Below are 26,438 nucleotides of genomic sequence, written 5' to 3'. Positions count from 1 at the left end.
ATTCTTGGCTGAAGGTGGATCTTACTGAGGTCTTTCTGCTTGCGGTTTATGCAATTTAATACCCTGTGAGGCAGTTTGGGGTACAGTGTGAGAAGACCACTTGGAAAATGCCAAAGCAATAATCCAAGTCAGGATTTTCCCCGGTAAGGTAATACGTTCCATACTTGCTGTGCTTTTGAGAAATTAAGCATTGAAGTTGCAGTGGCTCCAATGGGATGTTGTAAAAATTTCCAAATAGGTTGGTGGAAACAGAGGACTGCTGTGCTTAAGAGGTGGGTCCCTCTTTGGAGCAAAAGAAGAGCAAGGTATTTATTTTTTTCTTAAAGCAACCCTAAAGACAAAAATCCCACCCTGTGGAAAGGCACTTGGCTACTAAAGAGAAGTACCATGCTTCAGGCAGGCAGGCAGCTCTCCCTGCACAGCAGCAGGGTCACACCATCCAGCCCACGTTAGGACTGGAGCTGTACTCTGAGTGAACTCTACCAAATTAGCTGTACATGATGCTGCATTCCCTCCTTTCTTGGAGGATCAAAGTGGCTGGATCCAGTGCCAGCTTTCTGCAGATACGCAGGTCACAGGACTAGTTTGCACCTCTGTGCTGCTTGTAATACACTGTGTTACAGATCCCCTCTGGATTTCCTAGTTTGTGCCTCTATACACTGGATACTGCTGGTCACATTTTTTCCTTTTAGTGACCTGGGATACTTCTACAGACTCTTAACACCAGTACAGACTCTGGTAGTGTTACATCTGATTATAAACTGCTACCACTATTCATGCCCAAACACTCTTTGTAATTCCCTTGTTTTGTATGAAAAGCTTATTCTGTCCTTCAAAAGCCTTCTCCTACCAGCACAGCAGCGTGAGGGCAGGTACAGCAGCTCAGCAGCCTGACTTGCATTAAACCCTTTCTGAATGATGGTGGAAGACAAGGCTATCTGGTTTGGTAAGCCATGAGGCATCCCTAATGCCTGGGCAAAATGCGTATGAAGAACAAGGGGTTGCTGATAGCAATAATTGGAAATGCATTTCACATGTATAAAAGTGTTAATTAGTTGTTTATCTGCAGGCACACTGTAGGCTTTACAAAGGCACATGCAAGTTACACATTAATTACTAGCAGGGTCTGAGAGACTGTCTCCATAATTAAAATTTGTTATCGAGCAGCAGCAATGAGTGATACAAAAGACAACAGCAGAACATCTACCTCTATATTCTTCCTTAAAAAGATAACATGGGTTTGTGTCATAGGACTGAGTGATAAATTGACTATAATTTTAATTGTTGCTGATGTTTAAGCAATAGATACATTTGTAAAATGAAAATGACAGCTTTAGAGCGAGTCATATTTTACCTATGCAATTCATCTGTCAGTAGAAGCAGACACATGTTGAAACTATGCAAGAATTTATGTAAAATTTGGCAAGTAGTTTTAGATGAAAAAATAGAGATAAAACTGAGAAAAAAAATCAAGGTGTTTAATTTTGGAATGACCTAATGCTCCTATTTTAGTTAACAAATGCAAATACCTGATTTGTCCAGAGTACTCTGCTGATTTGAAGATAAATATTTTTTCCCATTATCATACCCAGTTATAGCAGCAATGAATAGCACATGCTCCTGGTGTCTGTCCTCTCTGGAACACAAAAAGGTTTAAGCAATGAATGAGGAAGAAATTTAAATAGAAACATCCTATCAATAAAATAAATTATGTGGCAATGCTTTGGATGAAAGATTTAAATATTTTATTTCATTTGTGAAAAATACACTGGGAATAATAATAGAATAGCACTGAATTAAACTTGCAGAACTCCAGTGGGACTGGAAGCATCCTGAAGATTTTAGCTTGGAATCCTTCTTTACAACATTTTCTTTAAACTATCTGATACTTGAGCAGCGAACACCATTCCCAAAATAAAAGTGCTCTTCATAATTATTTTCACAGGCTATTTTTGACAAGGTTGATTAATTTTAAATGATTTCCAAAAGCGTACTTTACAAGTTACACATTGGTCTCTCCTTGTTGTTCTGTTAACAAAAATATTTTTTATTAAAAATTACTCATAACAGCTTTTCCAGAATATTTTTTTGGCCAGGAAATTGTCTAAGACAAGCTATGAGTATTTCTCAGCCTATATCTGAGCTGTGTTCATCACTGACTGTGACTGTTGCATTTTCTGTGCTCTGCTGGGTGGCTGAATAACACCTGCAAACAACGATTTTGGAGGCACTGTTTCAAACTGTTCACTGAAACTCACATTTCCATGTTTTTTCAGGTCATGAAATAGCTACTTTTTTCAGGAATATTGGAGCCAAGAAGCCAACAGAAAGGTTTAATGAAATGTTCTGTGCAGAAGACAGAAAAAAAATTGAGAAGAATAAAGTTCAAACTGATACAAAATACCTGTATTTGGAACAATACACCCTGTGTCTCACAGCTGAATCCAGAGGTGAAGAAAACATTTCCCTGTGTCTAAGGACTCCCTGAAGAGGAATGGGCTTTCAGGAAGGAAGGATGCACAGCGCTGTGCAAGCACTTCGAAGCAAGGAAATACGGCATCTCACAGCAGCCCTTATTGTAGAAGGTCTTCCCTTTAAATACGTGGCAAGTCACAAATTCAAAGGAAAAAGTTGCAAGAAATGGAGCTGTAACTTTATATCTAAATGTGTAATTCAATTATAAACTGAATATCTTGGCCATTGGCCACAATAAAAGAAATGTCCGATCAATTTGTGTAAAAGCAGAGTTCATATTTCAAAAATGAGAAGTTAAAATCCAAGACCAGCCCTTAATTACCATCCAATGACCACAAGAAACCCTTGCAAAACCCCAAATTCAATTACTCAAAATATTATTGCTTGATAGTACTTTAGTCTTCTGGTTTGGACACTAAAACATTCCTGATGTAGGAAAGGGGAAGGGTGAGACAAACAATTTTTCCCTTGCCAACAAGATTTTCTTAAGTGGAATGCTCTTTGCTTTCAGAATAGCATCTATCTAAACCACTTACCTTATAGCTGCTAGAAGCAAAGTTATGAGGGAACAAGAAACTGCAAAAATATCAGGAAAAACACTGGGAAAAAAATGAAAGAAAAAGAACCTGAAAATAAAAGAAATTCAGGGGGAAAAAATGAAATTGAAAACTGAAAAATAACCAAACAGAAAATACATATTAGATCATGCAAAATAACCTTTCTGCAAATGCTTATCATTTTTTTCCTTTTTATACCGAATGTACACAAGAGGAAGTCAAATAACAGCAATGAATAACTGACATCCCAGTGTAAAAATAAATTAATAAAAATATCCCAAATCCTTGTGAAATCAGAGATTTTTGAGAGGATTTACAGTTGCCCCTTAGAATAATAAAAAATAATAATTAAAAAATTCTTACCATTAGTAGACTTGCAATCCACACCAGAGAAGGTACACAACGTTGAGCCATGAAGTGAGGCTAAGGAAAAAGTCATTACTAAATTAGCAGAGCCGAACTTCAGTCAGAAAGTAGAAGACTTCCCTTTCTACCAGTTAATTCAGACAGCCAGTCCTCTCCAGCTCAACAGCCATCTGCACCTCTTTAAGTTGTCATATTCGGTTTGATTGAAATATTCACATAGCAAAAAAAACATTAAAAATTCAAAACTTTGAGACAGCCAGAATGCTACTGACAAGCTTTGTAAGAATCAAACCTATTAACCAAAAAATTAGCAGCTAAACAAAGAAGCCAATATACAGACATTTTATTGGGGTCGGTTTTATTGCAAATAGTGAATTGCACAGTAACGAGTTTACAAAGCTCAGTCAACTGTGTTATCCAAGACAATTACAAACATCACCCCAACAATTTTATAACATGACTCTTTTGTAGCATTATTTGGAATGACCCTCCAAATAGCCAAAAAGTGGTGAATACTTTTCACATTGAATCATCACTGAAGCATTTCTGTCATCTTCCAAATGTCGCCACACTAACCTGTCAGGGCCCTGCAATGGAACGCTTTTGCACAGCAGTTTATCAGGGTGCTTTGCACTGGGATATTGCAGCTACCAGCAGTCTTGAAATGCCTTCTTGAGCCTTCAAATGCATGCTGTGCCACTTTCACCCTCAGAGAGCTCTCTGACAGGGATCTTGCTGCTCTACTTAGGAAAACATTCACTAATATTACTCTTAGCAAAACAATAAAAACCAAAATACATATTCTCACAGAGCAGAAACTCAACTGTACCTAGGAAGGCATATATAACATCTGCCAATGTACTTGGTCAAAAGCCCAGCTGAGATACACACTTCACAAAAAAAGCTCGTCTTCTATTTAAGTATGTCCACACAACCTGTAAATTGATTGTAGATTTGCATTGAAGTATAAATATGCTCAAGATTAAGTGTCTGAATTAAGTTGATGTTTGTTGGGTTTGAGTTTATTGGGTTTTGTTTTTGAGGGGGAGGAAGTTAGTGTCTGCATATTGGTCTTACCTGAAGAACCTTAGTTTAAAAGGCAGGTAAGTTAAAATGAGTACTTTTCTGCACAGCAAGAATTCAGGTTGATATAACCATATTAGTTTGAGGTTGATAATTACCTTATTAGATTTCCCATATGAAAAATACAGGATATGAAAAGCAGCAGTTCCTCAGAAGACTATTTGCAATACTGAAAAATCCTTGGGAATCTCAATGGTGCATGGCTGCAGGTCTCGGCTTTAAAAAATTTTGAGGATTTATGATCCATTCGCAAAGAAACAGTAAAATGGTGGGTATAAAGAAGCACTTCATAAAGAATCCTTGCATAAATTTTTACCTATAACTAAAAAACGTGGAGTCAGCGAAAGAAAAGCGAAAGTGTTAACATCTCTAGTTCTCATTTGAGTGTCTTTTACTTTTGCAGCTAAAGAGCTACATATGGGAAGCTCCTCTCTTCTTAAAGGTGGCACAAAGGGATGATATTTTGTCACTGAAGATGATTAAGGGAGGTTGCAGAGTCTCCATCCTTGGGGAGAATCAAAAGCCACGTAGACATGGTCCTGGGCAACCTGCCTTAGCTGACTCTTCTTTGAGAAGGGGGGTTGGACCAAATGAGCTCCAGATGTCCCTTCCAACCTCAACCATTTCATGATTCTGTGAACTTCGTTAAGAAGAATGATGCATGATGTTGCAAGAATGTGTTTACTATTCACATACTATCGAATATTGTGGATGTGCTGTACAACAGAAGGTGAAGCATATTTAACAAGAAAAAATAAAGATAATTGTCAAGAGTTTAAATAATATTCAGTTATTGAATTCTGACTTCCTAAAATGTGTCTTTCAGCTGAATGCCTGAATGAATTTTAAATGCTGTAAGACTAAAGAAAATTTTCTCTTGCTTGAGTTCTCTAAGTCTTTATTTGATGACGAGCAGACAAAACAATGGGGATCGCTTACAGCTCTAAATACTTCATTTCATTAATGGTTCATCATGGCATGCATGATGAGTTTACATGATTTTACAGGTAACATGTAACAAAACTGCCATTGCCCATTCCTACTCCACACTGTGCTTTGTATAGGAAAGAACTCCAAAACACAAAGTATAAACTCATATTCACAAAGTCTGTACCTGAAACACCAGTGGGGCCTTTCTTTTCCCCTAGTCTGAGTCATCTTGGCCAGGGATTATGTATAAGATCACAAATCACAGCATTTGTTTTCCAGTGCATGCCATTTCTTATGTTTTCTCAGGAACGCTCACCCCCAGTTGGCTCCTCCATTCCCATTCCATTCTTTGTACTGGCGGATGGCCTAAAACAGGGAGCAGTGGTTGGATTTCGAATACATTGTCATTTTTCAGAAATCTGATGTGCACTGTATATACTCCATCTCTCTGTTTCTTCCTTACCCATTTCCTAGCCAGGATGAACTCTCCACCAGCCCCAAGTGGCTCCCCAAAGCTTGCATGCAATTGCAACCACTTCACATGAGTAGTTGAGGAAGAGTGCAGTCATTCCTGGATGTTAAACTGTGCCTAAAAGAAAAGGATTTACTGCTACAAATTTGAGTTGTAACAACGGTTAGTTCTAGGTTAAGAAATGCTGGGTAGTTGTAAGCAAAAGATTATCTTGCCCTACCTCTTGGAGGCTATAATATTTTTTCCATCTCCCCCTTCACAGTGCCCCATAGTTTGGCAAAAGCTTATCTCCTACAGTCTGCATGTGGAAGAGTTTTGCTTATCTATCATGTTCATTATTATGTGGTTAGACAGTAGCCACCATCCACTCTTAACCATGATGTGAAATGAGGAATGTGTGAAGATTTACTGCTTACTGTCTAAATGCAGCTTGGAAATACATCTCTACAGGAATAAACTTGCTTTTCAACTTAAAAAGTACAGCATGCACCTTGCTTCAGAATAGCAAGCAAAACCAACATAGCAGGAAATCCCAATGTTGACACACTCAGGTTGTTGCCACCATTCTGACCTAATCAGGAAAGGAAATGACTTACAAGTAAGTCTTACACGCTGGGGTCAGCAGCTTCCAAGAAGCAGCAAAGGGTGTCCAAGGCTTGGGCTTGACTGTCATGGTGACAGTCACATCTGTAGCACCTTCTCAGCCTCCCAGCTTGTTAGAAATAATAGAAACAGAGATCAAATTGGGAAGAAAAAGGTTACAATGGAAGTCAAGAAAGGCTGGTTTCTCTTTTCCTGCTGAACTGCTGATGACAAGACTGTTTTATTCTCCCAGGGGTTTCCATGGATCCCCCAGCACTGCTCTTCCTAGGCAAAAGATCACGCACTGTCACTCATCTTTGTAGATTTCTCCTGCTTTGCCTTCTACAACTGTTCCTCAGCAGAAAACTTCACTTGCCACCTTCTGAATACTGCCATCCATTACCACAAAATACACTGCTCATAACCCCAAGAGGTCTTGTGGGATAAAAGACAAAAGCTGCAAATGGGCAGCATTTCACACGTAGCCAATTTTGGGAAAGTGGTGAGGAGCCACCTTGGACATGCCTTCAAGTGGTGGGGTGCAGGTATTCCCTCCATCTATTTTTGGGCTGTGGGGAGGAAAGCTACCTACACACCTCAGCCTCAACACAGGGTTCTCTGAGGTATTGCCCATGGGGCTGGAGGACCAGGCCCCCAGGGACTACTGCTGTGCCCATAGCAAGCCATCGCTGAGCCTTGTGGGAATGCTAGTGCCTGCCTCGGGCAGGGCAGGATGCTAGAGACTTAATGAAGCCCCATGGCAACGATCACACACGGAACTGAGGTGGCTGACAGAGGAAGGTAGTCTTGCATGTCTTCCCTGTGGCTCCATGTCCTCCACAGGCTGGTTCAGAGGTAGGCACTAATTTAAGGAGTGGTATCAGGGCCTGTGAAAACCCTCACATTTTCAGCTATCAAAGCTCATGAGAATTTTACCTCCATGTCTCCTCCCGGCAACACCACCTCAGCAGCTCAGTGCCCCAAGACACAGTATCTGTCCAAATGCTGCTGAGGGCAGGGTCCCCCTTAGGCCACCCCACCTCCTCACAGCTACATCAAAGGGCTCGCCCCAGAACTTATTCATGAGTTTTCTTTAGAGTCTGCCTATTGGCATTAAATTGTATATGCAGTTTTTATTTTTTTCAAACAAACAAAGCCTCCAAGCCTGACAGGCAAGGGCAGGGATGGGATTAGGCAAACATCCTATACAGACGGTTCCTCTTTCTGTCTGTCAGCTTGTAAGTGCTTTCTCTTCTGGAACTATATAGTACTAACTGAGCCGGAAACAGCTATTTAAAAAGTGATTATAGTGTGACATTTTTGTTTGACCTAGCATCAAGCCATGTGCAGCTTAAATGTCAGCAAAGCTATTTACTACAGGGACAGACAGGCCCTAGCATGCTTAAATCTACCCAGCGTCTTAAAACTGCTTGCTGTCTCCACTCGGTGCACATGAATGACACTGAAGCCAAGATGCAAAGTACAGCGCTCCGTAAGCTGTGATGATTGACTAATATGCTGGGTGGCACAATGCATTCTGCAAGAGGCTCACAGGGAAGAAGACAAAATAATGGATAATTAAAGTCAATCTCAGGTTAGAAAGCAGAGGCCCGTGCAAAAGGTTCTCGTGGATCAGCAAGAGCATGCCAATAGCTGGTATCTTTTGTCCAGGGATGTCTGAAGAGCTCAAGTATTTGGACAAAAAACAGCAAGCAGATTTATTTTATTTTATTTATTTTCATTAGTGCAGGAGCTGTGTGGGTCACACGAGAGGAGGGAGCAGAGCCCCCAGCTGTGGTTGTGGGTCCTGCCTTGAGCAGCCTCTTTGCAGCCTCTGGAGCAGAACCCTGTGGCCTCAGGGCTGCAGCCCCTGTAGGGGCTGGCAGAGCACAAATCAGGCCTCCCAGCTGCAGCTGCCAAGCAGGGTGACAGAGGGGAAGGGGACTTCAGAGCTGTGTCACCAGCCGGAAAAATAATAGCTGAGCAGTGGGGGAGTGTGAGGCTGATACAGCTCATTACATGCATCTTCCCCTGGGTGAGAGCCAAAGGGAATGGAGCCGCCTCAGATCCTGCAAGGACACACGAGCACATACGGCTATAAAGTGATATACAGTTATATAGCACCGTGAGCTCTCTCTGGAAGGCACTGAACTGGTTTGCAGTGGAGGGAGATAAGTATACTTATAGATCCTTAATGGGACCAGTGACGTATATTTGGACAGTGTTCCAGCCTGACCTTCTTCTCAGAGCCTAAAATAACAAACAAATCAGTGTGCCTTTATTTTGAGAAAACACTGCTCACAGTAATAAGGGTGGGTGGGGGCACTCAAAAGGAAGCAGAGCTGTGATAAAACTTCCATTTTGTTCTTTCTTGCATGTCAGAGAGAAACCAAAAATGTTCTAATTCAGAGACTCTTTCAGGGTTTATTTTTCTTTACATTGTTACATGCCCAATCACATCTGATTTTGGAAGCTAGGCAGGGTCTGACTTGGCTGGCATTCGGGAGACTGCTGAAAATGCAGTAGACTGAGAGCTTGCTACACAAATGTGTAGTGCCTAAAAGCATGGCTGGAGGGGAATAAAAAGAATATTGACTGCTTTTCCATATTTTTAAATACAGCTTTTCTTCACATATAGCAACTAAAATAACACTGTGACCAAAAATTGCATGATGAATTTTAAATGAGCATTTCTCCAAATAATAATAAAAAAGAAGACTGCTTGTGAATACTGGTTAATACTTCCCAAAGTATTAACAGCAAAGCCCTTAAAGCAAACTGATCATCAGGTCATTAGAGATAGGAAATAAAATCTTTATTTTCTGCCTGCTTGCAATTTACTTTACTAAGTGTTGACAGTGGCAGGGGACTGTTAAAATCTCTTCAAAACTCATTTAAGTTCAGTAAGTGAAAACAGGATAAAATTTTTAATAGAAAAGATATGAGGTAGCCAGATTACTTTTTTTTTTATGTGGGGTTTACTGTTGTTCTTGGTGGTTTTAGAGTCAAAGGGCTTAACTGTATCATCAAAAAGTTCCTTCCTTCTTGCTTTACTTTAGAAAATTCCAGAAGACAGACTGATCTGTCATGATTTTGCTTGGAGGCTTCCGAGCAAGGGTTAAAATTTTAACAAAAGTTTTCTAAATTAAAAATGTTCATTAGTCATTCAAGTTAAAACAAATATTGTTTTTAAAAAATAACAACTAGAACTCCCTTTCTCTCTTGCTTTCTTATCAAATGTCTTCAGTGGGTACTTCTCAGATCCTGAGTGGGTCTTGTTGCCCAGGGTCATTTCTTTGTCTCCTCCTCCCCCCACAAATGCTGAAAAGGCAAAACTGACAGTGAACATGTTATGAAGAAGATAAACACCAAACAGATCTTTGAGTATCTTCCTTCCACCTCTAAACCAGAAATAAATATGACATGCCAGAGCAAGGCGAGTGCCGCATGATGTAATCCTTTCCCAGGTAGTGCCTAAGATGCCCTTATTCAGTTTTGCAGCCCTCCTTTGTTGTATCAAAATGTGAGGAGTTTCTAAATCCTGATTTGGATGCATCTCCCAGCAGCAGAGAGAAACCAACAATTACTGAAGCAAAGCAAGTTGTTTTCAGTTTAACAGGTTTTTTCTTCTAAGCTAGGCTTGTGGTTTCATTTAGTTTGAATGCTTCCATTCTCTGAGAAGCCCAGTGGCTTTTCAATAACAGAAGATCAAATGATGTTAATCGGGCACTGTGACCTAATCCTCTAATTCGTCTGCCTTTTTACATTAGAAATATTCTGCTCATGTAAGATTGATTTGCTCTTAAATTGACCTTTTTTTTTTTTTTCCTTTTTAAATGTTGCATTCTAAAGTTCTACTCCTGGCTCCGCAGATCTGTTACACAAACAAGGGAAGACCGCTTTTGTTTTCATTTTGTAGGTTTAGATAGGCTAATCCTAAAGGCTTTGATAGAAACCCTCTTGTTAATAACAGAAAGCTCAAGATGTTATGCAACAGCAACAAGAAGAACATTTTTTTTTTGGTAGTCATCCCACAGGTTACCTACCCTGAACAGAGCTACTCCGGTCAGATATTGCCAACTATTGGAAAGCAACCATAAGTGTACTTTCTCCTTATCCTTCTGATATAACTTCCACTAATGTTCAGACACATTTCACCAAAGACTGAAATGATCTCCTCATTTCCTTTTTGTTCACCTTTTCTGATGCAGTGGCTTTGGTGCACTGCTGGGCTGCTGCACCACAGCTGGGAAAGGACAGGTGGAGCAGTGCTCCTCCCTCCACATTGCACATCTGCAGGTACATCACAGATTGTGGCTGCACCTGATGTGTGGGATCACAGGAGGGAAAACAGCTCACTGGGCTGCTCTGCAGATGACTGACAGCTTATGTACTGAGCCTGCTTCATGCTGACATCCAGACAGGGGCAGCTGGGTGAGCCCAAACACAGCCTCTCAGATTCAGCAGGTTTTCTGACACTGTAACAACAGAATTGCTCCTGAGCAATACAAGTACCAACAGATAGACTATCACTACTGGTTGTGTCCACCAGCCTTCACAGCAGCAACCCTTAATGACAGCCATGCAAGGGGAGCCCAGACAATTTACAGGCCACGTGCATTTAACTGTATTAATCAGTTCCCATGCACAAGCTTGGAACTGAAACTCTACAAACCCTGTCAACAGCCATCACTCCTACAGCGATACACAGGTGTCTGCATTCCTGCAGACAAAACCAAAGGCTGGACCCTCCTGAAACATTGTGATCAAATGAATGTCAAAGGCCAGCACAAATTAAGTGTTGTTCTCTTACTCCTAGGCTGGATTTGACAAATATTTTGCTCTTATGAAACCACACCTGGAGTACTGTGTCCAGCTCTGGGGCTCCCAAAATAAGAAGGACGTGGGCTTGTTGGAGCAAGTCCTGAAGAAGGCCATCAAACATGATCAGAGGGCTGGAGCACCAATCTTGTGAAGACAGGCTGAGAGATTTGGGGCTGTTCAACCTGAAGATAAAGCAGTTTTCTAGTATTTGAAGGGGATCTGTAAGAAATCTGAAGAGGGACTTTTTACAAGGGCATGTAGGGATAGAACAAGGGATAATGGCTTTAAAACTGAAAGAGGGCAGATTAGAGATTAGGTATAAAGAAGGAATTCTTTAATGTGAGGGTGGTGACACTGGAACAGTTTGCTCAGAGAAGCTGTGGCTGCCCCATCCCTGTCAGTGTTCAAGGCCAGGTTGTATAGGACTTTGAGCAACCTGCTCTAGTGGAAGGTGTCCCTGCACATGGCAGAGGGATTGGAACTAGATGAGCTTTAAGGTCCCTTCCAACCCAAACCATTCTATGATTCTGTGAATATTTACAGATAATAACAAGCCCACAGATAATACTATAAATGTTAATCTGCTTCCTATGACCTTTCCTCTTTGAGCTGTAGTGTCAGCAGACAATGTCCAGCCCTTGGCATAAACATCAGTGTGTCGTGCCTCTCTCATCTGCTTGGACAGCCTTTGTAGGGCCGCATGGAGCTCCCTGGGCACCAGGACACACAGTCCAGCATCTGGACAGTGTGTGGCAGACAGTAGAGAGGCACACAGCACATACATGCATGTCACTGCAGTGGTTTGCTTGTTTGATCTTCTCTGTACCACTGCTGAGGATCCTTGCAACAGATTTTCAGTAGGTACTTCTACATCATTGCTAATACCACCACAGGTAAAGGAAGGTATAAGACAGGCTGGAGAACTAAAATGATCTTACAGTGTCTGGCAGGTGCTTTTCAATCTTTTTGCTCCTAAGGAGGGCTGTTCAGGGCTGTTGTTGCTGCCTCAGGTCTGTGTTACGAAATCATTTTGCTGTATCCAGGGAACTACGCCACCTTTTTATTTCCTCCCCCTTCCTCCCCCTTCCTCCCCCTTCCTCCCTCCGTCCCCCCTCCCTGCCAGATAGTAACAAGTGAACCCAATCAATTAATTACTTTTCGTGGAGATATTTTGCCTACACAAGGTTCGCAGTGTCCATATTGGCAGAACACAAAAGTTTTCAAAATCCCATGTGTTACTGCTGGCATTGCATTACAAAAACCACAAGCTGATTAAGATCCATCTCATGAGCAGTTCATGGGCCTCTCCCCAGTCATCTGGCATTTGTAGAGATGATTTCCATATTACCGTGCCAAGTGTGTAAAGCATTCCCCCTCCCCAGCGCTATTCCTTAAACAAATGGAAGCGTAATTTCAACCTGGCACTGGGCAGCAGCTAACGTGGTCGAAGCAGAAATCTGTGGACAGACAGCGCCACCTCCAGCTACCAAATAATAATTACTCTGTGGGGACAAACCAACTAGGTATTTCTCCTTTGAAATTGCCATCTGTTCCAGCAAAAGATGGAGAAAAAAACCCCACTCAGAATGATGGAAGATTGAGAATTAAGCCTTAATACTATCTTAATATCCTGTAGGGACACTATGCAAATCCTTGCTGAAATTTTGGAATTAAATAAAAAAAAATGCTTAAAATTGCAAGGAGCTGAGCATCCCGAATTTGTTTCTGTTTTCAGCCTGTTCAGGCTACTTTGTTAAGTTCTGATGTGATTTTATTCTTGACTAAGCTAAATCTGTACTATATCACGGTCCTCCAGCCTACAAAAAGTCTATGCATCTAATGCTACCTGTGGTGAATTTGATAAGTGCTTGGAAAAGCTCATAAATGACACCTCTACAACTGTCCCAGAATGACTGGGTGGGAAACTAGTGTAACAATGTGTAAAAATAGTGTACACAGTGCATGCAGAAGAATCATATACATATAAATACTACAAAATTCACCCCCCCACATAAATATTAAAAAAATACATTTAAATACACAAATACTAGTATTACAAAATATTGCAAATATGACAAAATTTACATACAGTCAAAAGTTACATAAATACAGATACCAAATAATTACAGTGGTTGGATTATTTACATGTGTATTTCATATACATTTTATCCCACACAAATGGTACATATGTTTGTGTACACTTTTAAAGAGATTTGTGATGAAAAAAACAAACCAAGACATTATGTACAGCTGACACTTGAGAAATTATTCTCCACCACAATGCTACATGATGTTGCTACCATGCTGCTACCCAGCACTTTTCTGTTCTTCTGAACACCATGGGAAAACTCAGGTCTCAAGCAAATTCACAGCTCCAAAGTATTCAAATAAAGCAGAGATATTAAGTGCATTACAAAAGCAATCTGAGAGTGAGGGTACACTGCTTCTGATAGCAGTTTCTAAACTAAATGTACACCCAAGGTCAGGGTCTGTGAGCCCAGCATCATTAATGTCATAAAAGAAATGTATCTTAAGGACTAAGAAACTAGATGTTCTAGAAACGTATCTAAAGGACAGCAGTGGCAAAGAAGTTGTCACACACTAAAATTGAAAATCATGTCTCCTCACATGTGTTGTATATGACTCATCCACATTAAAGAATAATTAAAGAATTTGCAAAAGCAAACTTATTTAATGGGCTGTGAATACTAAACATGTATATTGAAGAGATTCAAGAAGGGTTAAAAGACAAAGCATCTGTTATTTAGCCTTAAATCTGTTATTTAGCCTTAAAAACAGCATTCCTGAACCAGATACAGCATCTTACTTAAATGCAAATTATTAAATTACTCTTACTTTCATGATTGTCTGAATTCAGAAGATATTTGACTGCCATTCAGAAAACCAGAAAGATTCCGTCTGCAGCCACAGAGATTGCAAGATACAGAAAGCTGGTGAAGCTCTTTTAGAAAGCGACCTGTAAAGGACAATAAAGCAATCAGGAACAGCTGGCATGGATTTATGAAGGATAAATCACACTTGGCTAATCTGATTGCATTCTACAATGAAGCGGCTGGCTATGCGGACAACGAGGGAGAAGCAGACACAACAGATCCTGATTTCAGTACAGCTTTTGAAATAATTTCCCATAGCACTTTCACTCACAAACTGAGGAAATGTGGCACGAAGGAGCTGGCTGTTAGATGCATTGTAAGGGGTCATGTAACAACTGCTTACAGCTACTTGAAGGGGGTTTACAATACAACAGAGCTAAAATCTCCCTGGTAGTGGCAGGCAAGACAACAGAAAACCATGGGCAGAAGTGGCTCAGGAGGTCCAAAGAGGCCACTATGAAATAAATTATTTACTTGGAAGGTTGCTAACCTGGACAAACTATGAGATTTTTATTTCAGATGGTTGCAAGCGCTGCAAAGACAAAACTGCAACAGATGTGATTTACTATCAGTAGGGAGGCTGGACTGTGCAACATCCAGAGGTCCTTTCCAACCAATCTGTTCGTGATTGTGCACAAATGTAAATTTGATGACCTTCCTAGTCTATGATTCTTGTTTATTGCAGGAAGATGGCCTTAAAATGGTCACCAAAACGTTGTATGGGCTTTATTATTAATTTGGGATCATGTCTGAGTATGCACATGGGCAAAAATAAAATACTCTGCCATCTGTGGGTATCTGCCAAACTGCAGATGTTCTTTCCTGAACACAGAGGTTTCAATCTGCTACTAGCAATATAAAAATAGCAAAGAAATGCAATGCATTTTGAAAGTCCACCAATTGTAAATTCAGTGTGTTACTTACTCCACTTGTAACAGTGATGGAAGTGTTTGTAGCCAGAGTCCAAAGTAATTTAAAACTCTGAGTGCAGCAACTCCAATAACTAACGCCTCATCTCCAAATAATTATGTGAGCTTGCACTATTTACCATTGTTGGGTTTGTCTGAAGTTTTTTAAGTATGCTAAAGGCTGTGGATATGATCAGTTTTGACTAAAGTACGAGCTATTTCTGCCCATCTGACCTCCTTTCCCTCCCTCTCACTAGGGACTTCTCCCCTTTTTCTTCTGCACCCCAGAAGAAGACACACCACTTCCTTACCCAGCCCTGCCCTTCCCCTTCATTTTCCTTTCACTTTTCCTCCTTCCCCTCTCCCCTTCTTTTTTTCCCCATTCTCCTTCTCCTGGCTTCTCTTGATGCTTCTCTCGTTACGATAGCAGCCCAGGCCATTCTTACTACAGCATTACTTATCCCTAAGGAGCCAGAGCGCAGGGAATACGGTTCCGCCACGCACCTGTCACCTATAAACACCCTTTCCTCCAGCAGCCAGAAGGAGCTCCAGTTGGAGGCGTGTTGTTCTGCACTCCGCTCGCTCCGACCACTCCTTCCCCTTCTGCTACCCAGCACCGCCCAGAGCTGCTGCCCGCCTGGGCCAGCCGAGGGAGGCGCGGGCCGTGGGAGCGGTTGCATGGCGGCGGGGGGCAGCGCTGGCGGCGGTCTGCTGCCCTTCCTGCGGCTGCTGGGGCAGCTCAAGGTGAGCGCAGGGCCTCAGGGCCGGCCGCTGCTGTGGCTGTCTGCGGGGCGGGGTCACCGGCGTGGGAGCGGGAGCACGGGTGATCGGTGACGCGTGGCCTTCCGGGCCTGGTAGCGGCGTGGCCTGCGGAGAGCAGGGGCCTTCGGGGTGTGGGTGGTGGGAGTGGCGGCCTGCAGCGGCGCCTGAGAAGGGGGGGGATGGCCGGCCTTGGTGCTGGGGCTGCCGGCCGGAGGAGGGCAGGGGTGGCCCGGCCCCTCGGGGGATCGCCGTGAGGCTGAGGAGGGCGTCTGCTGCTGGTAGTGCCGGTGCCTTCGCCTCGCCTGTGAGCGGCTCTGTAAGGCGGCCTCTCACAGCCTCGGGGGAGCCAGGTCCTTGGGCAGGTGTTTACCGGAAGCGTCAGGGCTCGCTGGAGCATGGAGGTTATGGTGGGTAAGAGTTCTGCTGGTGTCTCTGAGGTGAGATCCCCAAAACCTGAGTATTAACGTTCATGTTCCTGTGACTCTCCTTATGCAGAGAATACCACGGACTGGATGGGTGTACAGGAACGTGGCAAAGCCAGAGAGTGTGTCCGACCATATGTACAGAATGGCGATGATGGCTTTGGTGACTGAAGACAAAAGCCTTAACAAGGACAGGTGAGATTACCTCTGGATATTGTGACCACATGTAAACATTGTGAACAAGCTGCAACCAAAATGTTAAAAATAGCATCATCCTGAGGAAGGGCTTTTAAACCATACTGAAGGAGTTTAAAATCCTTTCCCCTTTTCTCTTTCCTCTGTCCGTTGGAAAGGGTGCTGTTTACCTGGAGAGCTGAAAGGGGCTAAAAACTTTCATTGCTAAAATGCTATGCTGAGGCAAGTTTTACTGCAGAGGCTCTGGGCTGGTGTTCTTGTAAAGCTGTAAGTATGTGAGCTGAAGACACTCAGTTAAACCACAGCTTGAAACAACAGACAGCAAAGGTAAAGCTGTATATTATGTGGATTTTAACAGCAGTAAGAAGCCTGAGCAGTCATCTAGAGTAGCAGAGATTGGTTATTGTGGAATGAATTATCAAGTCTAGTATGGAATCACACTTATTTTGTCCCTCTTAAAGCTGAACTGAATGCTGTTGTGAATATTCTGCTGCACACTGGCATAGCTACAGAGCTGTGAATGTCAGATTTTATACTGAATTCAGGATGATTCCAATCAGATTACCTTCTACATGTTGCAGGAATAATATGAAGTATATAATGTAGTTAGTCATCATAACATCTCTGAAAGCCAAACATGCAGAAGCTAAGTATGTTACTTTTGAATGCTACGCTCTCGTACAAAGGGTATTTATGCTTAAATCTGCATTTACAAGCAGCAGTAGCTAGAAGTGAGAAATTACAGTCATGTCTAGATGGAAACTGTTGTAGAAAAAAAAATGAAAAACATGTAAAGTTTAAAAAACCCAAACCAACCTCCACAAAAGACCCACAAAACATAACCTGTGAAATATTTGAAGGGGGTAAATTATATAGTCTCTTTGCTTAATGAATAACAGGATGTAACTTCAAATGCTGAAAACCTGATTATTCTGTCTTTGCTTCTTGCCAGATGCATACGATTAGCTTTGGTCCACGATATGGCTGAATGCATTGTTGGAGACATTGCTCCTGCAGATAATATCTCAAAGGGGGAGAAACACAGGAGAGAAGAGGTATGTGTGTAAGCTGTGAAGCCACATCTACAAAGTGTTCTGCATGTTATTAATATTCTGGTGGTAGTGAAAGGACCTTCTAAGCAACAGAATACTGTCACTGGCACTAGACAAGTGTGTCACAGACAACCGAAGTTTTCAACTCATTGTGATTCCTGTATGGGTATTGTCACCTAGTACAAAGTTAAGGAAGACCCTTTGAACTAATTTTCATGTTGGCCATTTATTCCTGAGCTGGCTGGATTTTTGATAACCTGAATTAGTCATTTTGACCAGCCTTACCAAAAGGTACAGAGGAGGGAGTGGGTGCACTGAGAAATGTGGATGGCAATTTGCGGTGGATCATTAGCGTGGTGCCAGATCATGTGTAGCAAGGACTTTATTTAAACCATTTGCACTATTTTTTGTCACGAATTTTTTTGTGCAGCATGCCTGGAGTTACTTTATGTTTGGCTTTGTACATACACAAATATGTATACAATGTTGGTTTGTCCTTTCTGGCTTGAAGAAAAGGTAAACTGCTCCTCTAGCCGCCGCTAGAGGGCAACGTGATACCTCAGAAGCTTTAGAGGCTCTAATTAGCTCTTCAAAGAGTGTAGAAAATGCTGCAATTATTATTTCACCATGACCACTTCTCTTTTACTTTACCTCACCTCCACTTGCCAGAGGACAGCAGGGGTGGCACCCCTAAGGCTGAGGAGAGTGCCTTCTGTTGCTTTCACCTGGCCTGTGAGCAGCTGCCTGAAGGCATCCCTCATAGCCTCAGGGAGCCTGGTCCTTGGACAGGCTTCTTCTACCTTATCTGGGATTGAGGAGCCTATGATGAGTAGCCTCCTTGCTATAAAATTGGAAATTAAAGATCAAAGGGTTATTCAGTATCCTTGAAGTGCTGTCTTTGCTGATTTCAATTTTGGTTTGGGCTTTTTTGTTTTTTTTTCCCCCTAAATTTATTTCTTACTGTGTTCTCACACTATAAACAAACAAACAAAATAATCCCTCTTTTCTGGAAGCCCCCAGGGGTTGTCTTGTCACTGAAAATCAATCTTCAGCTTTGCCTATAGGTAATTCTCACTTGTATTGAGGCAGTAAAAATTATATTTTGATGCCTAAGTATGTTTAAGAAGTTTCCTTAAGTATTCACAGCTTCTTCGCTCCCATTTCACTCAGTGAGGACTTTGCTGTTGACTCTGTGGGAAGGATGGGCCAGTATTCAACATTTAGGCTGACTGTGAAATACTTTGGTATTTACCAAAGGTAACCATTTCATGAGGGGGCTTGAGCTGAGTTACTAGTATGCTGTTTTTTTCTGCAGAGTTCTCCTTTTTTCCCCTTTGCTCTACAGCTGACATTGAGCTGGTTCTGAAGTTTGCTGCTCACGCAGTAAGTTTAATCAGCTAGTCTCACCAAGGCTAAGGCAGCAGAAAATGAACTTGAACAACCATTTTGGCCTGATAACCTTGAAGTCTGGTGAGCTCCAGAGCTGGAAGGAGGTGGAAAGTAATAAGACCTTGATGCTTCAGAGTGGGGAGCAGCTGATTCAGTTCAGCTATATTGTGAAACTGTACCTTGTATTTGAAGTGGAGAACTAATTGTGGCACAAAACCTCTGTCTTGCCTGTGATGTTGATTGTTTCAGAGGCAGCCCTTACCCTTAATAGGAAAAGAGCAGAAATATCACAGAAGTGAGACTGATCAGCTGGGGGAGCATGAAGAGCATGAATAGTTTCTGCTTGCTGATACCATAAGTTTGATACTGTTAGACCTTGGACCAGGATTTTTGTTGTTGAATAAATGGTGTTTCAGTCTAGTGCCGTGTTTCATTGCTGTAGGGTATGAAGTGGATTTTTTTTTATCCCTATTTTTCAAAACTGGGGATTTTTTAAAGGCTTATATTGTGTTGCCTGAGAATCAGTAGCTGTTCCTGCTAGTGGAAATGTGCTACTTGACTGGGAGGTGGCAGTTGCTTGTCAACACTGCACCTGTAACCTGTTGAGTTCAGATGTTGCATCCACTAGTTAAATCTGGGAGGCAGAGTTAGTAATTGGCAGCAGTTCACTGGCTTGCCTGCCTGCCTTGCTTTGGGCTTTTTTCTGGACTCTTGAAGATACTGGATACACATTCAAGCTTTTTCTTGTGTTGTAGCCTACCTGTCTAACAACCTAAGCAGCTCCCAGAAAAGATTCTTCACTGAGTGGTCTTACTGTTTCTTTGGTGGGTCTACAGATGGGTCTGCATGTGCACTTCAGAATAATCGTGGGCTGACCCTGGCTGGACACCAGGTGCCCACCAGAGCTTCTCTGTCACTCCCCTCCTTAGCTGGATAGGGCAGAGAGAATGCACCAAAAGGCTCGTGGGTGAGATAAGGACAGAAAGAAGTCACTCAGCAGTTACCATCATGAGCAAAATTGACTCAGCTGGGGAAATGAATTTATTACCAATCAAATCAGAGTAGGAAAATGAGTAAAAAACCCAAATCTTAAAACACCTTGTCTTCCCCTGTGTCCTTTTTTATCAGGCTTAACTTTACTCCTGAATTCTCTACCTCCTCTCCCCCACTGGTGCAGGAGGTTCTCCAATGTGAGTCTCTCCCATGGGCTGCAGTTCTTCATGCACTGCTCTAGTGTGGGTCCATTCCATGGGGTGCAGCCCTCAGCAACAGACTGCTCCAGTTTGGGTCCCTCACAGGGTTACAAGTCCTGACCACAGACCTGTTCCAACATGGGCTCCTCTCTCCAAGGAGTCACTGATCCTGCCAGGATCCTGTTCCAGCATGAGCTTCCTACAGGGTCACAGCCTCCTTTGGGCATCCCCCTGCTCCAGTGTAGAGTCCTCCACAGGCTGCAGGGTGTGTGCTCCACCGTGGACCAACATGGGCTGCAGGGGCACAGCCTGCCTCACCACTGTGCAGCACAGACTGCAAGGGAACCTCTGTTCTGGTGCCTGGAGCACCTTCTGCCCTCCTTCTGTGCTGACCTTGGGGTCTGCAGAGCTGTTTCTCTCCCCAGCTACAGCTGCTTCTGCAGAGTAACTTTTCCCCCTTTTAAGTAAGTTATCCTAAGGGGATAAAGCTTTTGGGCTTGTGCTTGGCCAGCTTTGGTCCATCTTGGAGGTGTCTGGCATTGGCTCTGTTGGACAGAGGGGAAGCTTCTAGCAGCTTCTTACAGAAGCCTTCCCTATATCCCCAAAACCTGGCTATGCAAACCAAATACAATAATACACTGTACAGTGTATGTTTCTACAAACTTGGTAAGAAGTAGTTAACTCTTGGAGGGGGAGGGGGGAAATGATATGCTTGCTCAAATAATGGATAAATAGAAATAGCTTTTTATTATTTATTTTTTTTCCAGGCAGCTATGCAACAACTGACCCAGCTTCTGTCAGAGGAGCTCAGAAAAGAAATCTATGAACTCTGGGAAGTAAGTTTGCATTCTTTTAACTCTTTGCTAAAATTAAGTGACTCCTTGTCCTTTTTCTGTTTACCTCTGAAGTGGTGTTGTGTCTTGTTTTGACCTCAAGCAACTTAGATTCATTTGCTTGGGAGGTAAAGCGAATGGTGTGAGTCAGGGTCACTTTGGGATCTTCTTGAAACAGAAATCCCAAACTTTTGTAAAATAACCAGGTTCTGCCTTTGGCTTTGCAAAGTTCCAGATGGACCTGTGTTGTGGTCTAAGGTGGTTAACCTGTCCAGGACGTTGTACAACAGAAGGAAGGTTTTGTCCTCTACATCCAACCTTCATGAGTATAAATCTGTTTTCTCACTACAGTATCTCTCTTGTTCACATCTGGCCATTTGTAGCTCATGATCTTTTAGTACAGAAAAAATAATGGGAGTTGATGTTATGGAGTATTTTCTGCTTTTTATGCAAAGAATATGTGTCTTCCATTTCTTTCTTATGCAGCTCCTTAGGCTAAAATATTTAGTAGTAACTTCTAGCTTAAACTTAAATGTGACCTACTGACTCACAAGAGTGCTTTTCTACAAACAGCACCAGTTACTCGCTGGTCTGCGTACCTTAAAATGTTTGGTCTAGAAAGTATCTTCTGTATTTGAAGGTGATTTAACTTTGATATGAACTCATGCTGTTAATTAGGATCTTTATACTTGAAAACCAGGGATGATTAGATTATCTCCAGACAATTCAAGATGGTAATTATTGTGCTTAGTCTTGTCCTGCCATACAGTTGTATGAGGACAACTGTATCTATGAACTCATGTTGTGGCAAAAATAAATTTATTACCAATCAAATCAGGGTAGGAAAATGAGTAACAAAACCAAATCTTAAAACACCTTGTCTTTCCCCCCATGTTCTTTTTCTCAGGCTTAACTTTATTCCTGAATTCTCTACCTCCTCCCCCCCCACTGGTACAGGAAGTTCTCCAGTGTTTCTTGGACTTTGTGACCTGAAACTGTATTTTATGCTAATACTCTTAGTTTTTCACTTTGACTGTTATTAAATTTAAGATATTTGCAGGCAATTTCTGCCTTTTGTTACAGCACTCTGTTGGGATGTGTTTCTTCTCTTTCTAGTTGTGGTGAAACTGGCAATGGGGATGGGTTTTCAGTGTTGCCATTCAAGGTGTAGGGGGCAAGTCAGCATAACCAGATCTGGGAAATAATGTGCATTTTCTTAGTGAGTACTGGTTTTGTCTCCTTTGGGAAGCTGTTATAATTGAGGAAAAGGAGGTTTTTATAAGATTAGTCCTGCAGGATTTCTTTCATTATTGTTTTTTTTTTTGCCTATGTTATTTTCCTTTGCCCCACTCTGCTCTTCTGATGGTATAGAGCTGGTTCAGTATGCAGTTAGTTGTTCAGCACGTTAGCTTTTTATCATTCTCATTAACCATAACTGAACATATTCATGCTTTTGATAATTTGTTCTTTGTTTCTACCTTCAGGATCATTTGTTGGCATTGAGTCTCTAATGCAGTAGTATGATTGTAACCCATATAGCAGCAAGTGTAACCTAAAAATCTATTATTCACATATAGTCCCTCTGGTCTTATTTTAAGTGGAACAACTAGGTGCTTTTTAAAAAGAAAAAGGAAGAAAAAATGCAGAAAACAGAAGCCTCTGATCAGTTGGTGTTGATACTCTGCTCTCAGCTGGCCACAGGCATTTCCCTCTGATTTCTTTTTATGAGTGAAGGAAGTTACGGCCCAGGGCTGAGCAGTGGCTGGGACAGGATCTGCTGACACACTTAGCAAGCTCCTGTACTGCTCTGCCCTCATCTCTGTGCCTCTTTCCCTTTCAGCTTTGTCTTTACCCCTCTTTCCCTTTCAGCCTTACAATGTCTATTGCTTTGGACTGGATTGACAGGCCCTCTGCAGGCCTGTTGGAGGGTGGAAAGGTGGCAGAAAGATGCCTCCAGTGTTATTTTGACTATAAATAAACCCAGAATTATTTAAAAAAAAAAAAACTAAAGAAAAAGAATTGTCACATTTCAGCCATGTTCTGCTTTTTTATGTTCAAGAGCAAAAGCACAGGAGTGATTTTTAAAAGACAGACTGTGGTGTTAGAGAGACCAGTTGCTGTTTTTCCAAAGCTTACTGTTATTTTGCCCTCTTAAACACCTGCAGGGAGGAAAGAGTGTTTATTTCAGCACTGCACAGTAGCACATATAATAGCTGCTGTTTCTTCAGGTTAATGTGAGCTGAGGCATGAAAAAGGTCTGGTAGGTTGTATGGCACGAAGAGGTTGATAACAGATTGATACTCCCAGTTAATTGCTGAAGGTGGGATAGACCTTTATAGGCAAACAGCCATAGTTCTTTTCTTAAAGTTCTCCTTTGTAGTGGTGCCAAGAGGTTTTTTTTTAGTTTTTGGTAGCCAGAAAAGGAATTATGAATAGTTTTAAGAAAATAAGTAGTAGTATTTAAACAAATTTTAAAGATAAGGCAAAGCTGAGAGTGAAAAGAGGAAAAGGAATTTAAAACTTGACTACTGAAAAATGATCAAAATATAACTGAAAATGTAAAGCATCATTCAAATCCAAATAGGGTGGTATATGAATCAGTCATGGCTATCAAAGTCTGGATTTCTGATTTTCAAGTGTAAAGCAATAAGCATAAGAACAGGCTTTTAAACAGCAGTCAGTCACACTTATCTGAGTTATCGCTGTGCTGGAAGCTACAACCCAGGATCTTTCCACTGAATGACACCCACAGTTGTCTTAAGGTGCAGAAAGGGATGCCATGTGCTTTGGTCAGTAGGAGCAGCTCTTCTGCAGCTGTGCTGCTCTTGCCTGCAGAATGGCTGTGTGTCGGAGGTTGGGTGGCTCTGAAAGCACAGATGGGCTTGGTGTGGTTAATCAGCCTCTGGTCTCATTATTGGTGGTGGTGATGGATGGCATCAGACCTGCTGAAGGTATCAAGGTGATGGCAACCTGCACAGAAAGAAGCCTTTTCCTTTGGTTGGTTTTGGGAGTCAGGAGAAGACAGATGATGAGAGATCAAGAAAATGCAGTAGATTTAGAAAACCGAAAATGAAATGGCAGACCTGTCTGCAGCCATCACAGGAAGCAAATGACAGGAAAACTGTTCAAGTTGCCTAGAAATGTGAATACAGAATATTCATACTCGTGGTGACTGGAGAGAGGGAAAAGATGGCAGAGAGATTAAAGGACTTAAAGTCTGAAGGGGAGGAAATCCATAAACAAATCCCCTTCCTCTCTTCTAGGAAAGACACAAAGACATAAGCAGCTCAGACAGATTAAACCAGAGAGATAAAAAGGAACAACAGGAGAAATGTAAAGAAAAATTTCTTGCAAAACCAGCAAGTAGTGGAGAAAAGTGAAAAACAGGTCTTAAAACTCAGTAACGGTAATGCATAGGTACACACTGTGGTGATTGATGGCCTTAGCTTGGCCTGAGAAGGTCTTTCTATGAAACTTTTGTTAAATGGAACCTATTATTGAACTTACGTATTGTGTAAGGTTGTCTGTATATCATCCCTGATTCAGCCAAAATGCTTGGTATGTTTAGAGTTAAGACATGTGAAAGAATCGTGTTCTTAAGTCCTATTACATTGAATTAAAATTCGGCACATACTTATTTCAACTGTTTTGCAAGTGGGTGAAGGTAGTCTTAAAAAGTAATCTTAGAAAGACCTAACTATCATGAATATTTATGGAGTGGCTTGTACTGATGAAGAAGATTCTAGATATATAAAGAGCTTCTAATATTCTGTTTCAGAACAACAAATTTTTTTGTCTTATAACTGCACATCTGTTCAGGAATATGAAAACCAGCATACTGCAGAGGCCAAGTTTGTAAAGCAGTTGGATCAGTGCGAGATGATACTGCAAGCATTTGAATATGAAGAGTTGGAAAACACACCTGGCAGACTGCAGGATTTTTACGATTCGACTGCTGGTATAACATTTGGGCTTTTTTGGGTGGTTTTTTCCTTTTTCTTTTGTAAATTAAAAAAATACACAAATTGCCTTTTTTCAGATAGATGTTCAGAGCAAGTGAGAGCTGATTATTTCACTCATTGCTCAAGTACCTTAAACATTTCTGGGGTAACTTAATGCAGAATGAAAATACCTTACTTTTATATACAGGTATTGAACCTGAATTTCATTTATGCCAAGTTCATTTTACATCAGTCTTTCCCTAGAGAGGCTCAGCTTTTGTTACATGTGTTTAAGGATCTTCCTGTAACATCAGAATAGGGTGTAACAGAGGCTGCAGGCTTCACCCATGCATTGGCAGTGGCTTGTTTCTAATTTGTTAGTGTTTCATGAACCAGTGAAGTAGAATTTGTTATCCCTACCTGAGCTGTGGTCTTGTGTGGCCTGTGTGAGGTACATGTGAGAGCCAGCTCAGTGAAATGTTTTAGGTGCAAACATACCACTTTTTATTCTATCCACTGCTTTTTGTCTTCTCAAAATAAACTGATAGTTGAAAGGAAAAATGTAAAATAGTCCTTACTGTGTTAGCAAGGGAGTTGAACACCAGCAGAGAGCTGTGGCTCCAAGTCACCCTATCCTGGCAGAAAATTAGGGACAGACAGTCACCAGACAGTCTGGGACAAGTCCTATTTGTACCTTGGTGACTCCTCAGAAATAATAAGCTCTCTGGAAATGGATTAATTTGATTAGAGAAGAAGGGGAAAAAAAGAACAACATCAACAAAGCTGGAGTACTTAATTTTATAATTGACATCTTTGCCCTCCTATCAGAATTCAGAAACTTAAACTGAGCTGGTGTCTCAGTAGAACCTGCAGCACATGCCCTAAGCGCACCTGTAACTGGGATGGTTTCCCGTAGCAGGATACACAGTGTGGGATTGTCTTGGTCAGGGTACATCACCTTTTCAGCTCTTAAGGGTCTTAACAGAGCACAAAGTATTTTTATAAGTTTTTGGGTAAAGGACTGTGACTACTCTTAGGCATTCCTTAGCTGGATTAAACTGGGAGTACTTTGACATTTATTCTGAGCCTAAAGCAGTGTTACTGCTAACATTTCACTGCCAACCTTTTGCACACAGGAAGATAAGAACATTTTTAACTAACTTTCCCTTTCTTCTGTTTTGCAGGGAAGTTTGTTCACCCTGAAATACTCCAGCTTGTATCTCTGATCAACACAGAAAGGAATAAAAAAATAGCTGCTGCATCTCCTCCACATTCCTGAGGTGCTCCTAAATACTATAGCTATAATAAATACTTTGTTTTGTATTCCATGTGTTGTATTTTCTCCTAATTGCTAATTCTTCTAGCAGTTTTTTTTTTTCCATGCATTTACTGTTGAGAATTCTAGGACCACTTAGGAGCAGGTAGGATAGTTACCTCCTGGGTCAGAGTTGGTGTTGTAAACCAGATGTAGCCTCTGACTGATGCAGTCCTAGTTACAAATAGGTTCTGCACTGGGGAATTTCAGGTAAGTTTAAAAATCAGCTGATTGCAACCTAGACA

At 41.6% G+C, this 26,438-nt stretch overlaps 1 protein-coding gene across 1 annotated transcript; it reads left to right on the top strand.

The window, feature by feature from the left end:
• The first annotated feature begins 15,700 nt into the window (after positions 1–15,700).
• HDDC2 (HD domain containing 2) lies at positions 15,701–26,206 on the top strand. The gene is made up of 6 exons (XM_005154722.3): positions 15,701–15,835; positions 16,349–16,470; positions 17,423–17,525; positions 20,872–20,940; positions 24,757–24,895; positions 26,063–26,206. Exons 1-6 carry the CDS (start codon positions 15,770–15,772, stop codon positions 26,155–26,157), a joined length of 594 nt encoding a protein of 197 aa, XP_005154779.1. The 5' UTR covers positions 15,701–15,769; the 3' UTR covers positions 26,158–26,206.
• Positions 26,207–26,438: the final 232 nt, after the last annotated feature.

This window comes from Melopsittacus undulatus, chromosome 3 (genome assembly GCF_012275295.1).
Source record: "Melopsittacus undulatus isolate bMelUnd1 chromosome 3, bMelUnd1.mat.Z, whole genome shotgun sequence".
NCBI lineage: Eukaryota > Metazoa > Chordata > Aves > Psittaciformes > Psittaculidae > Melopsittacus > Melopsittacus undulatus.
This window is presented reverse-complemented; position numbering and strand designations above follow the sequence as displayed.